The 24150-nt window shown below is 33.5% G+C and overlaps 2 protein-coding genes across 2 annotated transcripts; both read left to right on the forward strand.

Moving 5' to 3' along the window:
• Window positions 1–1146: 1146 nt before the first annotated feature.
• LOC131857451 (uncharacterized) lies at window positions 1147–2807 on the forward strand. The gene is made up of 5 exons (XM_059210051.1): window positions 1147–1425; window positions 1509–1720; window positions 1819–1989; window positions 2081–2328; window positions 2436–2807. The coding sequence occupies exons 1-5, from the start codon at window positions 1356–1358 to the stop codon at window positions 2680–2682; spliced, it is 948 nt and encodes a 315-aa protein (XP_059066034.1). The 5' UTR covers window positions 1147–1355; the 3' UTR covers window positions 2683–2807.
• Window positions 2808–6511: 3704 nt separating this feature from the next.
• On the forward strand, window positions 6512–7873 carry LOC131857815 (uncharacterized). The gene is made up of 2 exons (XM_059210545.1): window positions 6512–6647; window positions 7485–7873. Exons 1-2 carry the CDS (start codon window positions 6512–6514, stop codon window positions 7871–7873), a joined length of 525 nt encoding a protein of 174 aa, XP_059066528.1.
• Window positions 7874–24150: the final 16277 nt, after the last annotated feature.

Consider the following 24150-nt stretch of genomic DNA (forward strand, 5'->3'; position numbering starts at 1 on the left):
TCATGTCAAATTAGTGTCTCCTTTTTAACTTTAAGATGTTCATTTACTTTTATTTCATTTTTATTTTAAATCCAATCAAAATACATCAATTTCTATCTCTAAACTATTTTGTATTTATATAAGATTGTCTTATTTCACTACAAAAGTAAATTTATTATTAACAGATACATATATAAAATATGAAAAATGTATTTTTTTTTAATATTGAATCAAAGTAGGGTTACAAATAATAATAATAGCTAGGGGAAGCGTATCAATAGCTGTTATAGCTAACTTTGTGCACTTAGAGATTCAACACATCGGATTTTGGCAAAAAAAAAAAATGGTTCTCTCCACATTTGACGCAATTGCTTATAACTATTGTTTTGGCTTTTGGGTAGTAAACGCATGTTGTGGGATTCGTTATGCAAGCAAGGGTAAAAAAAGTACACATTTCAAAGTGTCGCCCTATACCTACTTAAAGATGCTCCAATAACTGTGCACTTAAAATTGCCAATACTTATGCACGAAGTGTGCTATGGATATCAATAATGGTGCACAAATGGATCAATCATGGTCCAAAAATGCTAAAAATTGGTTGCCTATTAGTACATTTGAAATTTATTAATAGGCTTTTAGTTATTTTCTTTTTGGTTCTTTAAAGTTAGTAATTGGGGGATTGGGGGGATTGGGTGTGCAAAGAATGAATGGTTATAGGAACATGGTCAGTAATTGCAAGTAGTTGAAAGAAGAAAACATTGAATTAGATGACATAAGCAACAGAAGAGAAAAGATGACAAAACACTTTACATAGTTTCATATGACCGCTGTTTTGAAGCTGATTACATAACATTGCACTTGTAATGATTACAAAAGACCATCCCAAACTATTACACTGAAAAAACATGAGAGAAACACTTCACATAAATTTATATAACAGCTATTCTGAAGCTGACTGAAAAAACATGACAAAACACTTTACATAAATTCATATAACAGCTGTTCTAAAACTGATTCACCTCATCTTAAATCTGCTGAAGCTGGACTATAAATAAGGCATTTCTCTTATTTTAGTTCTCAAAGATGTGAAAAAAAAAACAGCAGCCTGAAAAGTAAACCTCCTTCACATATTGATAACTTCTTTCTTTCATTCTTGCTCACGTGACACAGTCGGTAGACACAGGGCATTATTTAAAGCTACACAGACTGAATCTCCAACCAAATCCTTATCGAGTTCAAGGATTGTGGACTCCGCATTATTTTCCAATCCACGTGCTTTGACGATTACTTAGAAAATCTTTATAAAAACTCGCCAACAACAAGTCTTCATCAACAAGGAACATTTTCTCTTTTTTCACAATCGAGTGGAGAAATTCATGGAGAAAATACAGCACAAGCATGTCGATGTTGGGGAACTGAAATTACATGTTGCAGAGATTGGATCAGGTATTTCTCACTCTGTTCAAGGTTTTTTAATGTGCTCTTAGCTTATTGTTCTTATAATGTACCTTAATGAGATCTGATTGCAGGTCCAGATGTGCTGTTGTTGCATGGCTTTCCAGAAATTTGGTACTCATGGCGTCATCAGATGATTGCCTCAGCAAATGCAAGATTTCATGCAATTGCCCCTGACTTCAGAGGCTATGGACTCTCTGATCAGCCTTCCCAAATAGAGAAAGGCAACTCTGTAGATCTGGTGGAGGACATGACCGGCCTTCTTGATGCCTTTGGCATTGAGAAAGTCAGTACCCAAAACTCTATTCAATGAATTTATAGGTCTTTGATAATCTGTAAATCCCTAACTCAGATCCAAAATGCCTGCTTTCCTGAGTTTTACAGGTATTTGTTGTGGCCAAGGATTTTGGAGCAAACATTGCATATTATCTGTATCTCCTGCACCCTGAGAGAGTGCGAGGCATTATAACATTGGGTGTACCTTATTTGGCACCAGGTCAAGACAGTGTTCAGTTGGATTTGTTTCCACAAGGATTTTATGTTAGACATTGGAAGGTCTCGTTCTCTCTCCCCTGTTTCTGCATCTTAATGTCAGCCCTAAAATTGTCCTGTTTACTGATGGATTTTCTTTTTGGGTTTATAATAGGAGCCCGGAAGAGCCTTGGCAGATTTTGGGCGTTTTGATGTAGAAGCAGTGGTAAGGAATATATATACCCTTTTCTCTGGAAGTGAAGTGCCAGTGGCAGAGGAGGGTAAAGAGATCATGGACCTCTATGATCCTGCAACTCCATTGCCATCTTGGTTTACTAAGGATGACCTGAAAACATACTCAAGCCTGTATGAAAAATCTGGTTTTGCTTTCCCTATGCAAGTTCCCTACATTTCTTTGATGAGGTAAATCTTAGATACAATTGTTTTCTTTTTGACTTTGAAACATTTAGTAAGGATGTTCTATCATACAACTTACATTCTCTGCAATTTGGATGATAATTGCAATACAGCAACTGGGTTAAATTGGCTGAGTTAACAGATTATACCATTAAAGTTCCAGCACTTCTAGTAGTGGGTACCAAAGATTATGTGCTCAAATTTCCAGGAATGGAGTATTATATCAACAGTGATATCATGAAATCTCAAGAGCCCAATCTGGAGGTCAGGTTTTTCCCAGAAGGGAGCCATTTTGGTCAAGAGCAATTTCCTGAGGAGGTGAATAAGCTTCTTCTTGGCTTCCTCAACCAGCAGCTGTGATGCCAAAATACTTCATGATCAGGCATAGTCGCCCCAATGGTCATATTCCAAATAAATTGAAGATACTTCAAATAATGTAAACTAATTTCAAATAAATTGGACTTTGAAGAAACAAATTTGAAAAATCTAGGTTGTATTTTGGATTGTGTTCCAAAGTATATGGATTTATTTCGATAATGAATTAACCCATTTTAAATTTGTGTTTCAAAGTATACGGATTTATTTCAAATAAATCAGTATAATGAATTGATTCAATTTAAATTAACTAAAATTGTCTAGACTAAATTGTAGTGATTTATGGGGTTACAAGATCCACCCCATACCTGCACCATGTGAAGAGTACAACAATGGGAAATATTCTATTTTTGTGATTGAATAATGTAACAACATTTGAGATTCCAAGGCTAGTTCTTTATAGGTTTCCAGCATTTTCTAGTTCTTTATAGGTTTCCAGCATTTTTCTACTATTTTTATCTTATAAAGAAATGAATAGATAAATAATGGAAAACTGATACTAATCTACAAACATGATGGTCAAGATTAGGATTTTCTATGTATCAGTGAGATATGATAAAAACACGTGATCTAATCTAATCAATAGAAGGTAAATTGGGCATATTATTAGTAATACAAAATATATATGTTCATCCACAAATAATAACATAAATAGGTTAAAAAGCTTCTCCAAAATTCATATATTAATACTTCAAATCCATACACATCTATAAACTACAAAAGGTCACATGCTCTACACAAACTCAAGGTTTGGTTTTAGACTCAATGAATGGAGAAATACTAAGAAATAAACATCACAAATAAGGGTTGCTACAAAGCACAACCTTGTAATACTAAATCTCCGTCAAGTAGGAAGCTCTTATTTGTAACATCTATTTCTACACATGGCATGTAAAATTGATATTATGTTTTGGGTAGCTAAGTAGACTTGGATTATTTGTATTAAGATCTTCACTTGATGCATAAGATTGTCTTCATTAAGTCTATAGTGGAGCATAAATTTGTATGTGTAATTATATGTCATATGCTAAAAAATGAATACAACCTTACTTACACCCTTGAACTATAGAAATATTGTTGAAATAATTTATTTATTAGACACTTACCATTGCTTGTCTCCTCCAATCCTTAGTTACCGATAGAGTTCATCAATTGATCATCATGTCTTTAGCCTAATACTTTCATTTCTATCATCTCAAAATGTCAAGGGTTGCATGATCATCCACCTCATCCATAATCAACCAATCCTAATATGCTTAAATACTTGTACTTGATCAATAAATAAAAACTTTTTGTGTCCACTAAGTTTGTTCCCATCCAATAATAATGTCTCATTCACACATTGCATACTCGCAATGTGACAATAGAAACTAGGACTTGTGCCAACTTGCCAATGTGCCACTATTCTTAGAGCTCTTGATTTACAACATTCTTTTCAAGCCCTAAGAACCCTTGAGAGCCACGTGATCAACTTCCCATTAGTGGTCATCAAATAGGCTTTACTATCCCAAGAATTCACAACACTCTAATATACTATGAAATGAGAAGGCAATGTCTTTATTGTATATTTTCAACTTTTGTCAGGTGATGGTAGTTAATCATATCATTAGATGGTTCTCACTACCCATGAAAGATTAGATGGTTCTCACTACCCATGAAAGTTTATTGCCTCTAACAATTTTTAACACTTCTAGGACGGTATGATTTAGAATCATCAATGATGATCATCAACTATGGTTTATTATTATTATCACCCCTATGCTAGAAAAACTTATCAAATATCAAAGAAACTCAACCCAAGTTCATATAAATAATAATATATGCTCATACATCCCAAACACAAAAATGAATAAGCAATATAAAATACTTCAACTTGTAGTAGCTCTAATGGGATTTTCTATTAGTACAAAAGAAAGGGAACTTAGTAAAATGTATCCATTGGGCAACATATTCCTCTATAATAAAAATTTCAAAATTGGAACAATGATTGATTGCATGAAAAAGATCATAAATTTTACATGGCTACCTATAACTCTTTCCAATCATTCTTAAAGGGCACATAGAGCTTCAAGAAAGATTGAAATACCTTTCCAGGTTTAATTATGTCCCTATAAGAGAAACTCTAGATTCTATTAACTATGCTTATTAGCTATACTTCTAACTACACTAGAACGCAACTTTGAAAATCTTTAGTGTGACTTTGACCAATCATGAAAGGTTGTTTGATTATTTATATTGTTGTTAGGTAGAACTGCATAAAAACCTATTCTTTGGTGACACTTCAAAATTATTTTTCTAAGTTTAGCAATCCTTATTGAATTATAACTCTCTTCACTACTCATAGATAATATAAAACTTCTAAAATTTATATGATAGAATTAAGAACAATTTTATATTGGTAGTACTATCTAAACATTATTTCAATCTTATTTAAATATAAATTTTTGAGTTATGAATTGAAATTGTCATGTTGCATGATCATAAGGGTGTACATTCTAAATTATTGATATGCAAGGACTTCTTAAAGTGTATAGTAGGTGTTTGATTACTACATTACTAGCTATATATATAGGTTGCACCCAAACACATAATGGGACACTTAAGTAAGAGGACACAAAATGATTGACCATTTTACATTATGGCATGCTTATATTATGAAATACACTTATCTATTTGAAGTTAAATTATCATATTGCATTACCATAAGGTTGTAAATGTTAAATTATTGTCATGTAAGGACTTCTTGGAGTGTATAATAGATGTTTTTATTATTAAATTACTACCTTGAAAAATATATAAATTGCTCCAAAACACACAATGGGTCACTCTGAGGGTCACTCATATAGGAACACGTGTAATGCCAAATTTACATTATGACATGTTTATATTATGGCATTTACTTATGTATTTGAGAGTACCACATGATCACATGTATGATGTAACATTGACATGTATTTATCTTTACTTTTACTTATACACATGTGTATTTGACTTATTTACATGCATATAATGACATGTACTTGTGTATAGTTGAGATTGACTTTAATTTTTTATATAGATGTAGTGCCATAAATTGTATCCCCTTACAATTTCACACTATTTTTTGAACCTTGCTTTAGTGAGCTCTCTCCTAGCTCACTTTAAGCTTATTCTTGACCTATCACATCCAAAAAAAATCATATGATTAGATCTTATGTCCTAGGTTTAGATACTCTACAACTGCCTTTCTTTTGACTTTTTTTGAGTGGCCTATGGCACCTATCTCCCTAGCCCTACTAGACTATGGCACCTAGTGCCCTAAAAGCGACCCAAATTCAGACATGTGCAAGTGTTGGTTCCCACCATTTTTATCTAATCATGATATTTTCACTTGATCATTGGAAGTTGATGTAAAAAAGGAAATGCCTTGTGAACCTTATATTAAGAAATCCTTGCACATCCTATTCTATCAATCAAGTTCCTAATCATTGAACAAGCATTATTGAGCAAGTGTCTTTAGATTTGAGCATTATGGAGTAGCAAGCTACAACAACCTACATGCAAGTATGTTTTCATGATTGATCTTGTTATGTCTTGTCATGTCATGTTATTGCATCAACACTTTAAAAACTTATCTAAAGAGAATAGCATCATCACCATTATCAATCCTAAGGTAATATCATTTCAATTCTAATTTAGCCCCCACCCTTCTAAGGGCAAGCTCTTTTTTTTGTCATCATTATTGTTGTGGAGGTGGAAACACAAAAATGGGGTTTTACTTAGGAAAGCCCTTGTACAACACAATATTTTTTCTCATGAATATCTTTAATTAGTGATGAGTGGAGAGGAGTGGCAAGCAGAGCAGCGAGCGGGAAATTCAAATTTCAAATCTGGGTATGGCAAAATTCATGGGGATGACAGTCTTTCTGCAATTGGAGCTGGTAATCATGCTGGTCCCCAGACTTCTCAGGGTACTGAGGGGGACAAGGCGACAATCAAATCGATGGAAGATAAAGATTCCAAGACTGGGGACCCACATGATAGAGGTAAAGAAAAGAAATGGTTTGCTCTTTTTGGAGTGAGGCCTTTGGTGAAATCTAGTCTTCTGGAAGTTAAAAACATCTCTGATCCGGCGATAGGGGTTTTTGCTATATCTATTACGGATAAGCTGGTTGATTTCACTATGTCTGGCTTAGCTATGACCTTGGTTGGACGATTTGTTGGTTTTAGACCTAACATTGATGTTGTAAGGAACTTTATAAGGAGGAAATGGGTTCTCAAAGGTCAAGTGGATGTGGCAGCTTTGCCTAGGTTTTTTTTTTCCTTTGCTTTTAATAATGAAGAAGATATGAATAAAGCACTTTGTGAAGGGCCATGGACGTTCGGCAAGTCAACCTTGGCTTTACAGAAATGGGCTCCTAACCTCCCTCTGGATGATTCCTTTTTTGTGTCGGCGCCTGTGTGGATGCGTCTCCTTGGCCTTCCATTGGAGTTTTGGAATGAGGAGGTCTTTAAAGGGATCACAGGATCATTTGGTGAACTTCTTTTGATCGACCTGATGACAACAGCTAAATCAAGGTTGGTTTTTGCTTGTATTTGTGTTAATGTTAATCAAATGATGGATATACCTCAATCTATTGAGATTCTGTCTAATTTGGGGAAATGGACCCAAGTGATTGAATATGAATCTCTCCCGTTTGTTTGTTTTCATTGTAAAAAGTCGGGTCATTGGGCGAAATCTTGCCCGCTTAAGAAGAGTAAGATTGGTAAAAATGATAGCAACTCGAAGCAGAAATGGCAAATGAAAGGGAAGAATGATGATCCACCTTCAAAGGTTGTCCCCGAGAAGGAAGTGACCGAGATGGAAAACGAGGAAAAGAAGGGTGTGAATAGTAACAATGAAAAATTAGTTTGTGCCTGTTCTAACAGTCAAAAAGAAAGTAACAAGGAGGAAGAGCATGGGAAAGAAGAAAAGGCTCAAAAATTTGAATCAGAGTATCAGAAGGTTGGTCCTATCATCCAGGCTAAAGATGATGAGAGTTCCTATGATGATGCTTCTGCTTCATCTAATAATAAAGAAAATGAGGAAGACTTTAATGAAGCGCAGGACTGTAATATTTCAGATACTGAGCCTTTGTTGTTATTAACCAATGGAAGTCCTAAGCAGACTGGAAATATGATCCTGAACTCCCAATGAAAAACTCCTCCTAAAAGTTTGGAAACGGTGGCTCTTGAGGGAAATCTTAGGATTTTCGGTATTAAAGAAGGCAAGTCAAATAATGGAGGACCTAATGGAAGTATTTCAACCAGAAGCAAGAATAAGAAAGTGGCAGATGTTGGAAGTCACAGCAAAAAGCAGGGGGGACCCTCTCTAAAGAATCAAAGGGAACAGGAAAGTTGGAAGAACCGTGCTGATGGAGCACAAAGCTCCATTGAGTCAGCCTTATCCCCGGTTAAAGTATGAAGATAATTTCATGGAATATTAGAGGGTTGAATGCCCCTCATAAGTAGGATGTGTTGCGTAATATTGTAAGAGATCATAAACTGAATGTAGTCCTTATTCAGGAAACTAAGATGTGAAAGGATAAAGTGGAAAGGATTAGAATATTCAAAAGTAATGGGGTAATTGGAACAAGTTCGGAGGGTGCTTCTGGAGGTACAACTATCTTTTGGAACCAGAATACTATTATAGGTAAGGAAATTGCTTCAAGGGTCAATGGGATCTCAGTCTTGCTTGAGCACATTAAGGATAACTTTGTCTAGGTTATCACTAATGTCTATGCGCCTAATTCTAAGGTTGGAAGAACTAAATTTTGGAGGAGCTTGGCTGAAGATAGACTAAGTTTTGTTGATAAAAGCTTGATGATTATGGGAGATTTCAATACCCCTTTAAAAGAGGATGAAAAGATGGGAGGCCTCCTTTTACAACTGGAGGGAAGACAAGATCTTATGGATTTTATTAATGATCAAGCTTTGATGGATGTGGATCTCAAAGGGATTAATTACACTTGGACCAATTATAGAACTAGTTTTGATCTTATTTAAGTAAGGTTGGATAGATCCCCTATTTCTCCTAATTGGATTTCTAAGTATAATTGTTCTTTGGCATCAATCATTAAGATTGGTTATGATCATTGCCCTATTTCTTTCACTACCAATTCAACTTCTGCAAAGCGAAATTTTCCTTTTAGATTTGAAAAAGCTTGGTTATCCCACCCATCTTTGGAAGTCTATGTTGTTGAATGGTGGAATTCAGAGATTGAGGGAACAACCTTATTCAGAGTTGCCAAAAAGCTTAATATCATAAAAGCCAAAGTTAAAATCTAAAACAAAGAGACTTTTGGAGATATCTTTAAAAGTAAAGCTCAAATTAAGATTGATATTAAAGAAGTTCAAGATAAAATTCAAGAGGAAGGGCTTTCTGAGGATTTGAGAAATGTTGAAAATGGGTTGCTGTCTAAATACCATGAAATCATCTCTAATGAAGAAACTTTTTGGAGACAAAGATCAAGAGCTTTGTATTTGAAGGAAGGTGATAAAAACACCCGATTTTTCTACATGATTGCTCTTAAGCATAGGGCGGCCAACGGGATTTCCAGGTTATCCTACAATAGGGGGATTTTATCAGATGAAAATAAAATAAGAAAGGAAGCTATGGATTTTTTTAGCAATCTGTTGGGAGGGGTGGACATTCTGGATATCAGAAATCAAGACCTTCTTGCTCAAGCAATCCCTCCCATTTTAAATGAGGATGACAACAAAAATCTCTCTTGGATCCCTTCGAATCAGGAAATCAAAAAGGTTGTGTTTTCCTTTCATGAAGATAAGTCTCCTGGTCCGAATGGATTCCCTATGTTCTTTTTCCAAAACTTTTGGCATATTGTGGAGATTGATATTTGTAATGGAGTTAAAGAATTCTTTGGTTCAAGGCGACTTCTAAAAGAACTCAATGCTACCTTTATCGTTCTTATTCCTAAGATCTCTGGAGCTGACTCTCTCAATATGTTCAGACCTATCAGTCTTTGTAATTCTATTTACAAGATTATATCTAAGGTTCTTACATCTAGAATGCTGGATATTCTCCCCCGCATTATTTTGGCTCAGCAGAATGGTTTTGTCCTTGGTAGATAGATTTTGGATTCTATCATTTCTATTCATGAGAATATTCATTCTCTAACTGTTGCTAAAAAACAAGGCTTTTTTCTTAAGCTGGACATGTCTAAGGCCTATGACAGAGTGAATTGGCAATTCCTTTTCAGAATTATGAAAGCTTTTGGGTTTGGGGAAAAGATGATTCAGCTTTGTTCTCAGTTGACTTGAACTTCTACCTCTGCAGTTATTATTAATGGATCCCCTTCTAGTTTCTTCAAAATTTCTAGAGGCCTAAGACAGGGGGATCCCATCTCTCCTATCTTGTTTACTATTTTGGCTAAAAGTTTGGCTAGATTTATTATGAGAAATGTGGAAGAAGGGTAACTCAGAGGCCTTAAACCTTCATCTTCCAACGTAACCTATACTCATGAACAGTTTGTTAATGATTCAATCACTATGGGAGAAGCTACCATTAGGGAAGCGAGAAACATGAAGAGTGTTATGGATTCCTATGAAGCTGCTTCTGGTCATAAAAATAAATTGGGATAATATTTCTTTGTTTTTCATCAATACCCCTATGGATAGACAAAGAAGGATCGAAAGAATCCTTGAATGGAAAATTGCTGAGTTTCCTTCAACCTATCTGGGTCTCCCTTTATGCTTAAATCCTTCGGAGAATTTCTGGATGAATTTGGTTGATAGATTCAATTCCAAACTGGCTGGATGGAAAGGAGCCCTCCTTAGCCAAGTGGGTAAGGTGACGTTGCTGAAAGCTACCCTTCAAAATTTGCCTATCTATGCCCTTAGTTTGTTCAAAATCCCCAGAAAGTTTGCAAAGGAAATTGAAAGAATTAAAAAAAAAATCTTATGGTCAGGAGTGGAAGATAAAAATAGAATCCCCCTTATTGCATGGAGTAATATTTGTAATCCTAAGGCTTTTGGGGGTTTGGGGTTAAGGAACATTATAACTATGAATAATGCCTTGTTAGTCAAAGAAATTTGGAGAATGAAAGGAGAGGAAAGAGAATGGAATTTAATTTGGAAAAAGAAATACCTTTACATGCAACCATCTGAGGAAGAATTTATGGAAAATTCTTTTTTTGTGGAAGGCTCTACAATTTGGAATGCAGTTCAAACGACCAAAGCTTGGGCAGCAGCTGGAAGAAAGTGGAAATTGGTGAATGAGAGAATTATTAGATTCTGGGAGGACAGATGGCTTATGGATAAACCACTGGAGGAAATACCCATCCTTAAGGAATGGAAAGACTGGTTCAAAAGTAGGTATGAAGTCTTTGTTAGAGACTACTGGAGAAATGGGAAGTGGATTGAGTTCAGCCAGCTTTGTCTGGGATTAAAATTTCTAGAGATTTTGCTTTCTTCTAAAATTTTTATGGACAATTGTGAGGATAGTTTGATTTGGAGGGGAACTTCGGATGGGAAATATTCTATGTTTTCAGCGGTGTCTATCGACAACAAAGTTCCGGAAGAGATCCCTTTGTGGGCTAAAGTGTGGATAAAGAAGTTGATGCCCAAAATTAATATCTTCTTTTGGATTTTTATCCAAAATAAGGTGCTAACTCTTGATAATCTCCATAAGCGTAGATTTGTTTTTCCTAACAGGTGTTCTCTTTGCTTCAAGGAGGAGGAGTCTGCTTGTCATATCCTCTACTAGTGTATTTTCAGTCAAGAAATCTAGAATATTATTTTTAGTAGGTGGAAGTTGAGTTGGGTTTTCTCGAACTCTCTGGAAGAGTTTTGGCAGCAATGGTATTGCCCTAGTTCCAATTCTAAGAATGTTGAGCTTTGGAAACTTACTCTCCCTAATGTCATATGTAACATTTGAAAGGAGTGCAACAACAATATTTTTAGGGATAAAAGTGTGAACCCTGAAGTGGTGGTGGATTAAATCTATAGAGGGATCTTTGAATGTTTAAATGAAACTGATAATGGTTTAGTTGCTAAAGAAGACTTTAATGAAAGATGGAACCTGTCCAATACCAGAATCAGTAAGGATAAGGGTAGGGATGGTCTTGTCTGGTGCTTTCCTTCTCAGGGATGGATTAAGGCCAACTTTGATGGGGATTCTAAGGGGAACCCGGGGAAAGCTGGTTATGGGGGCATTGTCAGGAATTTTGCTAGAAGTTGCCTTGTCGCTGTTGCTAGCCCTTTGGGTAACCAAACTAGTCATTATGTTGAAGCCTCGACAGCTTTGAATAATTTGATTATAGTTAAAAATCTTAATCATGATAATCTATGGTTGGAGGGAGACTCACTTAACATCATTAAATGCCTTAAGGGAGAAATTGAACCTTCATGGACTATAGAAAATATTATTTTTAAAGCTAGAGAAATTATTTCTAGCTTTAAATCTATTATCATTGAACATGCCTTCAGAGAAAAAAAAGTTTTAGTGGATGGTCTAGCGAACCTTGGCGTAATTTCCGAAGCACAAAGTATATGGAATGGGGAAGTTAATATTGATTTTAATATTAAAGAACTCATCAGAAAGGACATATTTATGGGGAAAGATGGATCGCACGATTAATCATGAAATTTTTAATGAGTAATCTTCAGATTTTTTAGAAAGGTGATGATGACACGTCAGAAGGGAAGAGTCCTAATTAAGAATATTAATTTTCCGCACACTTTGTGGGTATGCATTTTCAAAAAATTGAGTGTCATTTGGAAGAAAGCTCTAAAGTTGTAGAAGAAGAGAAATTGTAAAACAAAATCTAAAATGGGGGGGATCTAAGAAGAGAGGAACCTGATAATATTTCCAGATGGAAGGAGATGCCTAAGGTTTGGACAAAGCTGGAAAAAGGATTCATGATGAATTTCATGGAAAAGTTGGTTGACTATGATAAAGGCAGAGTTAACCTAGCGGTCACCAAAGTTACTGAAAACTGGATAAATGGCTCCTTCAAAATTTCATGGTGTTAGGTTTAAGATGGATGCAGACCTCATTGCGATGGTCATAGGTATGCCCCATTTTGGCCTTAACTTCTTTAGAGACCTGAAAGTGTCTAATAATGCAGTTAAGCTTTTTCTGCGTAAAGAGAAGGAGAGAGCGAAACTAGGAAAAGCCACGAGGGGGTATTATGATGCTTCCAACATTAAGAAAATCTAGGGTTGTGTGCTTAATGCAATTATGAAATATATTACTGTGGAGGGTCATTTTACCAGGGTCCACACATACCATTTTGTTCTTTTAAATCATTTTAGACATGAGAAGAGGATTTCTCTACCCTATTACCTCTTTAGGTCTCTATCGCGATCTTTGAATAAGCATAGAAAGAACCCTTCTTCGTCTGTGCTTTATTGCAGCCTTATTTTCCTCATTTATGAGCATTGCAAGATTCTGGCTATCTAGGAAAACAAGAGATTGTCGATGTTGTCGAGGAAAGGAAAGAGGAAGATGGAGGAAGGTGGGCCTAGCAAGGATGAGTTGACACAGAGCAAAAAGGGCAAAAAAGCCATTGTGGAGAAAATTCAAGAGGACAAGGGTAATCAAAAGGATACAAAGATTGATTCAGAGGATATTGGAAAAGATGGAAGCGAGATGGAGATCGATGAGTCGGAAGGAGAGGAGAGCTGGAAAGAAGAGGAAGTGGGGGAAGAGGAAGGAGGAGATGGGGATGTTTATGATCATAATAGTCCTACCCATAGTGTGAGTATAGGTAATGTTAACAACCAGGCAATGGAGGAGTAGGACAATAAGATTAATGAGGAAAGGGAAATGGAAATTGAGCAGGAGAAGGATAAGGAGAATTCGAGCAGGGATCAGGATAAAGCTGGAGAGGGGATGATTTTGGATAAACTCAAAAACTAGTCTGAGGCTCGAATGGGTTTTGATAGGTGGGTTTATGAAGGAATCAAGAATTTGGAAAAAAATTGATAAGCACCAGGAAGAGAAAGGAAAGAAAGCTGAAATGAACCAGGAGCAGTGTAAAAAAGGTATGGAGGAAAAAGTGGAGAAGCTGGAAGCTCAGATTAGTAAACTAGAGGAAGGAAAAATAACTATGAAAAACTTTTTGGTAATGATTCCGGATATCCTTACCTCTGTGACTAAGAATTTAGAGGAAATTAACAAGTTCCTTGATGGCTCCAGCACCTCCAAACCTGTTGTGGACCTAGATATTGATGAGGATGCTATTGAAGTAGGGACAGTGGAAAGTGCTCCTGGTGGTGTAGCAAAAAGAACAAGGGCGAGCATGAAAAAAGCTGTTGTGGCCTCTTTCAAGGATATCCCTAAGCTTAGGGATAATATTAAAGATTTGCAACAGATTAGCAAAAATTTGGCTAATGCCCTAAAAAACATTAAGTAATGTGTCTTTTTGTCTTTTTTCTGTTATGGTTGGATGTTACTGGTTTTGTTGGGTTTTTATGCTAATTTTTGCCCAGAATTGTGTTGGTTTTTTGGCAGAATATCTTTTCATGTTTCTTAATGCTATTATCTTTTAAGGATCTTTTGTAAAGGGTTTCGAGATCCCTTCAAAACCTATTTTTCCTATAATCAAAAACATAATATTTTTCCCTATTCTATGCGTACAAGTTATAGATCTGACAACCAAAAGTTGTATAATTATGTAGAGCAGATTATGATATGCATTCTCAGACTTTGAATAGGTAGAAACACTTAGATGTTAGAGTGCAACTCTAGTGTCTAACACTTTCTGTCCAAATTTTAGGGAGATGAATCTATAAAGCCTTCTAATGTGGAATATGAAACTTTCAGTGATAAAAGAACCTTTAGGATGTTGGAGCTTAGCTCCAATGTCTAAGACTTTTTGCCTTAGATTTTTGAGCTACAAGTTCCTCTTTGCATCTTATTTATAATTATCTACCATTTTTTTGCTTTTATGTGTTGTATCTTACTATGTATGCAAAAAAAATTGTCAATTCCCATTTCATGCTTAGTGGCTAAATCCTATATATAAATCTAATAGGCATAATATAAGACCTTTAGGCATTATCTACTTCAAATTTAATTCAATGCTCAATTATAAGGAGTTTTCATTAAGGGGGAGTCTTTATAATAATGGAACCTCTAGATGCAAGATCTCATGCATAAAATAAGATCTGTAGACATTTTGACACCTCAAATTGGCTAAATCCTTATATATAAGACCTAACAAGATTAAGTAAGTACTAGAATGCATAACATAAGACCTCTAGGCATTATTAGGTCCTTTAGGCATAATTAAGTCCTACGGGAATACTATAAAATTCTTCTCTCTATAAATCTTCCAAGTTTATAAAAGCATTGTATTATATAAGTACTACAAACACTATGTAATGAACCTAGGTTGAGGCTAGTTTAAGGAGACTTGGACTCCAATAAATTAATTTATAAGAGATCTAGCATCTTTTTAAAACATTGAGATTATAAATTATGACGAGATGAGGCTAGTTTGAGGAGATCTAGGTTCCAATTAATTAATTTATAAGAACTCTATCATTTTTTAAAACAATGATATGATATATTATGACAAGATGAGGCTAGTCTGAGGAGACCTAGGGTCTAAAAAATTAATTTATAAGAGTTCTAGCATTTTTTAAAAATACTAGGATTACAAATTATGACATGATGAGGCTAGTTTGAGGAGAACCGTGCTCCAATAAATTAATTCTTATGAGTTCTAGCATATTTTTAAAACATTGAGATTACAAATTATGACAAGATGAGGTTAGTTTGAGGAGTCCTAGGCTCCAAGAAATTAATTTATAAGATTTCTAGCATCTTTTTAAAACATTGAGATTATAAATTATGACAAGATGACTTTCATATCATCCAAAATTCATACTCTTCATTTTTGCATATAGGTATGTCCCTTTTTGTCACTATCAAGGAAGACTTACATTATAGGGGTACTTCATTTTCTCTTTTATGAAATTGACATGTGATGTTAACATTAATGGGGAGTGTTAGAACATAATGTTATTAGGGCTCATGCCCTTATAACATTTATATATTGTTCTCATATAAAGTCATTAAACCTTATATATTATATGCTAGATTAAGCTTATCACATTTAAAATAATTATAATCTAATACTATTGGATTATTAATTATTTATGAATGAGGTTTTTGGAATAGGTGTGACTAATACCCCTCTAGATATTTTGCCACCATTTCTCTTATATTTGATGAGTTTCTCTCTCATTAGAAAGGGTATGAATTTGGAGATTTGTGGTGAATTATATTGAACTATGAACAAAAGATATTATTGGCCATGTGGAAGTATTTGGAGAAGTGTCCCTAGGTTAAGTCTATTTTTTGTATGAGTTTTAGTTAAATGATGCTTTATGGGGTTCTTTTAGCTGAAAAGGTTTTTCCCATGTATATCTTGTGTAATATGTAAAATTTGTGTTGTATGATTCTCATTTTATTTATTTTAGATTTTGTCTATAATGATTAGTGTAGACACCTAAAATTGTCATGTCTAATTAAATAAATATTTTTCTTATTTAATTATCTAAGCCTAATTCTTCTATTAATTAAATAAATCCTTATTTATTTAATTAATTCATTTATCCTCTTCTAGCCTTATTTCTCATTTAAATAAATACATTTATTTATTTAAATTATTATTTTTCTAAATTAAATAAATATCTTATTTATTTAATTATCCCATTTCCTCTATTAATTAATAAATCTTTATTTATTTAATTAATTCATTAGCTTTTTCTACACATGACACATGTCATTCATCTCTTAATTCATACACTACCTACCCCTTTCATTATTTTGGTATTTCTTCTACCTACCCTCTAATCCTAGCCGACCTCCTTTTTACACCTCTCAATCTTATCCCTCCATTTCATATTGTGTCTTCTATTTAAGGAGATGCTTTCTTCATTGTCGAACCCTAATGACTAATCTTGGAGACTTGGCTACACTATGATCCTACTTGCAACCATATTCCGTTCTTTGTTGAGCTCTTGTGCATATAAAAATCTGAGAGCAAATATATCAAGCAAGATCAATGGAGATAGGAAGAATGGAGATCAAAACCCTATTGGACATGTGATGGTATAATCTTTGTGATTTTGTTTTATTTTGCATTGTCTTAGGTAATCTTCATATGTTATGGTGGATCTTTGTTGTTGTTAGGCTAGGGTTTTGTGGTTGGATTCATTTAGCCTTTCAATCTTGATTATTAGTGTTATCCATTTTCACCATATACAATTAGTATCTTATGACCCTAATTTCTAACAATTGAACTCTACTATTACCTCAAATATTTTGTAACCTCAACTTTGTTGCCGTAACAAGATAAAAATATTTCCTCCATCATATTGAAACAATAATTTATAAAACTATTATGAGAGGGTGAGAGGTTATTTTGCATTCCCAATCATAGAAAAAACTATGGGTGTTACTTCCAAGTAGCTAAATTAGGCAGTGTAAGTGTTATCAAAATTTTAAAGCCGCTAAATGCAACAAATACTCTTGATGTTCAAATTATCTTAAAGAACTTTATAATCATAGTGGGTGGTTTTCTACAAGATGAAGCTATTCCTAAAAGTAACTTGAAGATGGCGCATATGTTGAAAACATGCTTAGAATTTGACGGCCACCCCTACCTATCATATGAATTTTCTATGACAGTTTAGTCATTCTAATGCCTTTCATTTTCTGTTTTAATAAAAATATTAAGTGTCAATTTTTTTTTTAATTTGTAAATAGTTTAATATAAATTCTTTTATATTTAAACATTTTTATCAATTTAATTAATAATACATATCAAATATGTAAATTATTGTTTATTTTATAATAAATCAATATACAAATTATTGTGTTATTAGTTTAAAATATATTATTATATTTTATTGAAATTAGATAATTAATTTTAATAGAAATTATAATTTTAAAAATGCCACTAACAAGTAAAATGCATAATAATCTAAAATGAAAGAAATAAACTCTTTTATTTTATTAATTTAAAATTGAGAAATAAAAACAAATGATATCAAAGGTAAAGAACTCTTCTTGACTTTGTATTCTTCCATATATGATATACTTCATTCCAATTTACATCATTTGTTTCAAATCCATTTAAAGTTGTTGGTGTTGGAAATAAGCCACACCCGGAACGACAATGGACTGGTCCAAGAGGGGCTAGTAGCTCAGTGGTAGAGCACTCGAGCAACGTATGGAAGGTCCTAGGTTCGAGTCCTAGTTGGTCCATGTCTCAACATGGTATTAGAGCCAGGTCCAAGGTAGGAGCCCCAATCATATGAGAGGTGTGGCTTAAGGGGGGTGTTGGTGTTGGAAATAAGCCACACCCAGACCAACGATGGACTGGTCCAAGAGGGGCCAGTAGCTCAGTGGTAGAGCACTCCAGCAGCTTATGGAAGGTCCTAGGTTTGAGTCCTAGCTGGTCCATGTCTCAACAAAAGATATCCTCATTAATGCATCCAATGTATCCAAAACAAGAAGGGAGAAGCTGGGCATAAAGAAGAAAAATAGGTAGAGGAGGGCTGGAGTAAATTAATTCAAGGAAATATGCTAGTTAAAGAGAACCTACATCAAAAAAGTACTTACAATATAAATACCTTAAGCTTAAGCTTCATAGATAAATAAATAATTTTAAGCTTCACGAATTGAAGCTACACTAAATCAATTGTCGTTTCTTGAAAAAAAATCAAAATCCATTTTTATTGAGAAATAAAAATAATTAAACTTACAAAATAAATACCTTAAGCTTCACAAATTGAAGCTACTATCAAATAAATACTTTAAGCTCCATGAATTGAAGCTACATTAAGCTTCACAAATTGAAGCTACTTCAATTGTGGTGAAAAGAAATAAAAATTCATGGAGATAAAAAGATTGTAAAAATTAAAAAAACAATGATAAATTAGTAATGCACTAAAAAATCTTAAATTTACTTGCAAGTTTCTAAATTCACAGCAAAAAATCTTCTTTATAATAAAAATGAAAACTATTCTAATTTTTTTATTACAATATTTAAAAAAATTAGAAATGATAATGTCTTATCATTTCAATTATGAGAAGTTTTTAAATTGATATTTAAGACAATCTTATAAAAAATATTAAAAAAATAAATTGACAAAGTTTCTAAATTTATATAAAAAAACATACTAAAAATTCATATAAAAATAATATAAAATTAGACACAACTATATCTTAATCCTACCATTTTAAAATATTCTAAATAATTTATATATTTATAATAAACCTTCTAAAATAATATATATCAATATTATAAACTATAATAATTATAATATATTACCTATTATGATTTTTTACGGTTTATTAATAATTTGAAGTGTCATATATACAGTCCCTTAAAAAAGTAGCTTGTCGATGCATATGGTCCACTAATTTTATTAGTTGTTATATACAGTCTAAAAGTGCAAAAACAACCATATAGGCTATCAAAATTCTAGGCCTGGTTGGAAACCAAATACCCAAAACCGAACGTTTAGTAAAAGAGGAAAACTTATGTTCTAGAAGTAATGTGATTTTTCATGTTCCTCATGAATGTAAGTTGCATTTATGCAAAACACATTCTCTTTGCTCGTGGAATAAAAAATAGGCAACACACCATCTATAGAAAGCTTCTAGCTCACAACTAAAGCAACACCTAATGCTTTAGATAACACAATTTCTAATGGATATTATGTACCAAATGTTCTATATCTGTAGTGGAGCTTGGAGTGGATCCTTCAGTTTTGACTGGTTCATTACCTTCTATTGAATTGACTGTAAAGTCTTTTTTAGATTCAATTTCAAAAGAAAAAATATCAAGTAAAGAGTTGATGGAAATAAATCCTAGACTAGAGTCAATCGTAGAAAGAATGCTCAACACATGCATTCTTGAGGCCAAGTTCTAGTAGGCACTTGAAACTTTAGATAAAGTGCAGGTTGATAATGATAATGTTGCTTTAGTCCAAACCTCTGTTGCAATAGATACCTTTGGTGATGTTCAAATTTAAGATTATTCCATTTCTACTAAATTTGTTGATGAGGTAGATTTGGAGAGTCTTATTCATTCTCAATAATTAAATGTTTTAGTTATTGGACAAGCTGCCCCAGGAACTGATGATGAGGTTTCTTTAGTGTTCACTATCCTTGTCTAAAAATGTAGGAAACTGCTTGTGATCTCCCATGGCATCCTTATATTAGGAAAATCTTACCTGTAGGGTCATACCGATAATTTATTAGAAGAAGCAATAGAGAGAAACTATGGAGATCCTTTGAATGGCATTGAACTATTTAAAGGTGATGAAGAAGGATGAAAGTATAAAGAGATCCTAACACATGCAAATTAGCAGGAGAATATCCCATATGCAAAATCAAGCTTAAGTGCATGAAGTACTGCAAAATAAAGTTGGTTTAATAATAGAGCAAGGTATATACCAATAGAGACCATCAAGTGTACATGTTTATAGCATAACATGCAAGGAGATTATGAGCAAAGCAATGGTAGTATAACTGATAGTGAAGGTAGCCTTTGACATGACCACCTACTAGAGTTGTTTAGATATTTTCTAGTATGATGTTTGAAGGGCAAGAAAGAAGTGTAATATGCTTTGTAAAATGCATTTCCAAGTAGTTAGCTACAAATGAGTGAACAAAAGGGAAGAGAAAAGTATCCAAAGTTAGTTCAAAATCATAGAAAAGCATGTTCTATTTCCATGCAAGGAGCAGGTGAGAGAAATAATGACTAGTAGGAGTTATTCTAGCATTTGACCATCATGCACCAATTTAGCTAAGTAGAAGCAGTTATTTCTAGAGATTTTTCAAGCATATTTTTAGGTTCCTCAGTTGAAGAAACTTATCAGCCTCTTCTCCTAGTACCCCAAGAGGTTTAACCAAATCAACATTGAGCAATTAAAACTTTTATTTCTCATGAAGAATACTTCCCAGATTCTCTAAAGTATGTTGCACTTGCTAAGATATGTATGGAATGAGACAAGTAAAACTATGATCTCTAGATTTTTTGTGATAGAACTCATGGATTGAGTTTTGTAACAGTTGATTTGAACCTTTTTCTATCAATAAAAATTGCATATTTGCCTTTCTTGATACTAAAATATTGTGTTTCTCAAGGATACATAGTTCTACTCTTGTGGACGATAGTCCCTTTTGCAAATGTGTTTCCTCTCCTAACCTATGTGAAGGTGTTTATAAGTTTGTTCAATAACAGGGTAGTATTTGAGGATGGTTTTGAGTGAGTTAAACAGATCCAAAATACTTGAATATTTTGTGCATGACCACAATTTTTTCTAGTAATCGTTTCTTTATTTTCCTTTTTCTCAATGGATGCTATAGTAGACTTAGTATTGGTTTCAGTTCTTCAAAGATTACATTAGAAAGGGAACCAACTCTTCATCTGGAGGTTTGGCTTCAAATAGCAAGGTCTTACATCTTGAAGTCATTCCAATGCTATCTCTGGACTATTGAACAAGATTCAACAAAGGTGTAGGTTGCAACAATATCACAAACCATGTACTGTTGTCTCCTAGAACACTTAATGTGGATATGGGTTCCTCCTTAGACTTGTGTTGACCTCTCATAAATAATGATTCTTATGCCATTTAATAATTGTACATGCATCATTTATAATATCTCCCTTGTAATGCATTTGATGTTTTCTTAGAAATTTTTTGATGTAAGATCTTACAACGTAATGTCCAGCCTTTCCATGGCTACTCTTAATTTTTTTTTTTCCAAATGTGAGGTATATTGAAAATATTATTATATCTACAAAGTGCAAAAGAAGGTATTGATGATTGAATTGTGGCTTACACCATATGACCATAAAAAAAATTTCTTAAATTTTATAGTCATTATAGAAAGATATTCAAAAAAGTTACAAAAGAAATGTTGCAAAAAAAGTATATCATGTTCTTTATCATTGTTGTTATAAAACTGATATTTTTTTGAATGACTTGTTGTGGATGGGTTTGAATATCGTTTTGATGATAAAAGAGTAATTATAAAAGTCAACTACAAATAAAACTATTGTACAAGGGAATGTATCTCTCAACAACTTAAACTCTTGTTTGTCACTTAGCAAAGAAACCATGTCATATGTTTGGTTTTACCAATTTACAAACACTTTATATAAAATTTCTAATAGGTAGTTCCTCTTTTACATAATCTAACCTCATGGATTTTTTCTTGAATTTAGTAGGATACTTTATGTACTCAAAATTTTTGTAATTTATCATCTTCATCATGTCAATGTCTTCATTTCTCAATGGTAATTTGACCAAATTTTTACTTATTTCATACATCCTTATTTTGTCAAGCTATTTGCACTATCACCATTATTATATGACGACAATGATATACAAAGAATAATCTAGTAGAGTTGAACCTAGCAAAATACTCAAGCATCTTAATTAGATATGATGTTAGCATAATATATTTTCTCCTTAGAGTAAACTTTTATTCACTACCAATGGATCCTTTGTCAGATGTTATAATTTCAAACTACATTCCAATATAATATAATATTAGTAGAAATTTTATAAACCAAAGGCATGAAGACTCAACTCTTCTTAAACTTGTCACTATGTAATATCCTCTATTGTTGTATGACTGAATATGCAAGGAATATTATCAAACAATTGTTTGATAACCTGCTGTACTAGTTTCAGTTTGTATAACCTGCGTGTTATGCAGATTTGGACAACTGTATAATCTTGCGTGTTATGTAGTTCTCACTGATATAATACTTCAAACTTGTTTTTATAGCATTAACTTCAATTAACAATTAAAGAAGACTTGCAAAAAGCTACTAAACAAGAAGATAACCCTCTAGGATGAATGTGCAATTGTTCTGATTCAAATACATGAATAATAATGTAGAAAATGTACACCTATAGCTAACTAATATTTTGACAAATAGTTGGCATACAATCATGTAACAACATATAGACTAAATGCAACCTTATAACTCCCTTTATTAGAAGGGAATGGACTTATTACAAATATCTAAATAAGGGCCAAGACTTTTGGCTAATAACAAACAATTTTCAGAATGTCTGAGTACAAATGGTAGCCATGAATAAATTCATACAAACTGAAAATACAATGAAATCTCAATGCCAAAATAACCTGGAATGTAGCACCTAGGTCTGTGATTGAAGAAGCAAGCAATATCTTTCCACTTAGAACCTCCCCTTAGCCAAATTGAATATTTCTCCAAATTGCCCCTGCTACAGATGTTAATGATAGTAATTAATTATTGACAACTCCTTGGACTTCTCTCAAGCTACGAATATCATTGTTGAACTCCTCATAGGTGGGCACCACAATCTAGGAGGAAACCAATGCACCACAATGGAGATATAAGCAAAATCGTGGGGTATAGATGACTGGTTTGAATTGTTCCGGATCTGAAATGTAACCTGAAATCACTTCAATTCTCCTCCAAAAATACTTCTAGATGAATCGCCTTGCCTCCTCAAGTGAATTGATGCACATAGGTATCAAAATAATAATGAGCTAAATACTCTCCAATTCTTCTACCATGAAGCTACCATAGAATCACATTAAGCACAAGTATGAAGGACTGAGATATCCTTCACTCTCAGCTGCAACCCTTCAAGAGATCTTTCACTCCCTTAGTTATGCTATCAATGGGAGTTTTCGTTCCCAAAGACAAAAGATCTACAGAAACCCCTTGCCTCCACAAAACCCAATCAATACAAATATCAATTCTTGGTTGCCTTGAAGCTCAACTAGATCTCCTTTTATACTTTTTTAAGTCCATCTCTAGAAGCTTCTAGAAATAATATTAAAAAATAATATTATTTCACTTAAGTGACTTTATGATATAATATTAAATTACGTCACTTTATAAATTAATTAAATATAAAGTCGCCTTTTAATTTTAACTTTTTTGATAACTTTATAAATAATTAACTTAAGACTATTGATTAAAATAATTAATTAAGCCATCCTTAAGAAAAAATCAATAATTGGGACAACTTAATTAATTAAACTAATTAATTATTCTTCCTCCAAAAAAAGGGACATTACACACTACTCAATTACAAGGCAACATTTTCTCTCATTCAATGTGTTCAAAACTTGGATCTATGTATCATGGATGATATCATATGGATAGACAATTGGAATGATGACTTCACTTATAATCCAAAGTTTCTCTATATCTATGGGTATCTATTACCTCACTTCCGCCATTAGTCATATGAAGCCACCATCTTGGAGCTTCACCAAGCCACCACTACTCTAAGTGTAAGAATCATATTTGGCCACTCAGCTTAAAGTGGCTTAGTCTCACCACAAAAAATAGGTTGTAGATGCTCACATCACACATGGAGGTCAAATCAAAGCTTGGTTCTACTAGCTTGGCTCCACTAGTTTTATTTCAA

The sequence above is a fragment of the Cryptomeria japonica genome, chromosome 8 (assembly GCF_030272615.1).
Source record: "Cryptomeria japonica chromosome 8, Sugi_1.0, whole genome shotgun sequence".
NCBI lineage: Eukaryota > Viridiplantae > Streptophyta > Pinopsida > Cupressales > Cupressaceae > Cryptomeria > Cryptomeria japonica.

Bases quoted from the DNA above. Each gene is read 5' to 3' on its own strand.
- LOC131857815 (XM_059210545.1), top strand. From the start codon at position 6,512: ATGAGTGGAGAGGAGTGGCAAGCAGAGCAGCGAGCGGGAAATTCAAAT. The intron at 6,648-7,484 runs GTACTGAGGGGG...GGCAAATGAAAG, and splicing joins TGGTCCCCAGACTTCTCAGG to GGAAGAATGATGATCCACCT.
- LOC131857451 (XM_059210051.1), top strand. From the start codon at position 1,356: ATGGAGAAAATACAGCACAAGCATGTCGATGTTGGGGAACTGAAATTA. The intron at 1,721-1,818 runs GTCAGTACCCAA...TGAGTTTTACAG, and splicing joins ATGCCTTTGGCATTGAGAAA to GTATTTGTTGTGGCCAAGGA. The intron at 2,329-2,435 runs GTAAATCTTAGA...ATTGCAATACAG, and splicing joins CCCTACATTTCTTTGATGAG to CAACTGGGTTAAATTGGCTG.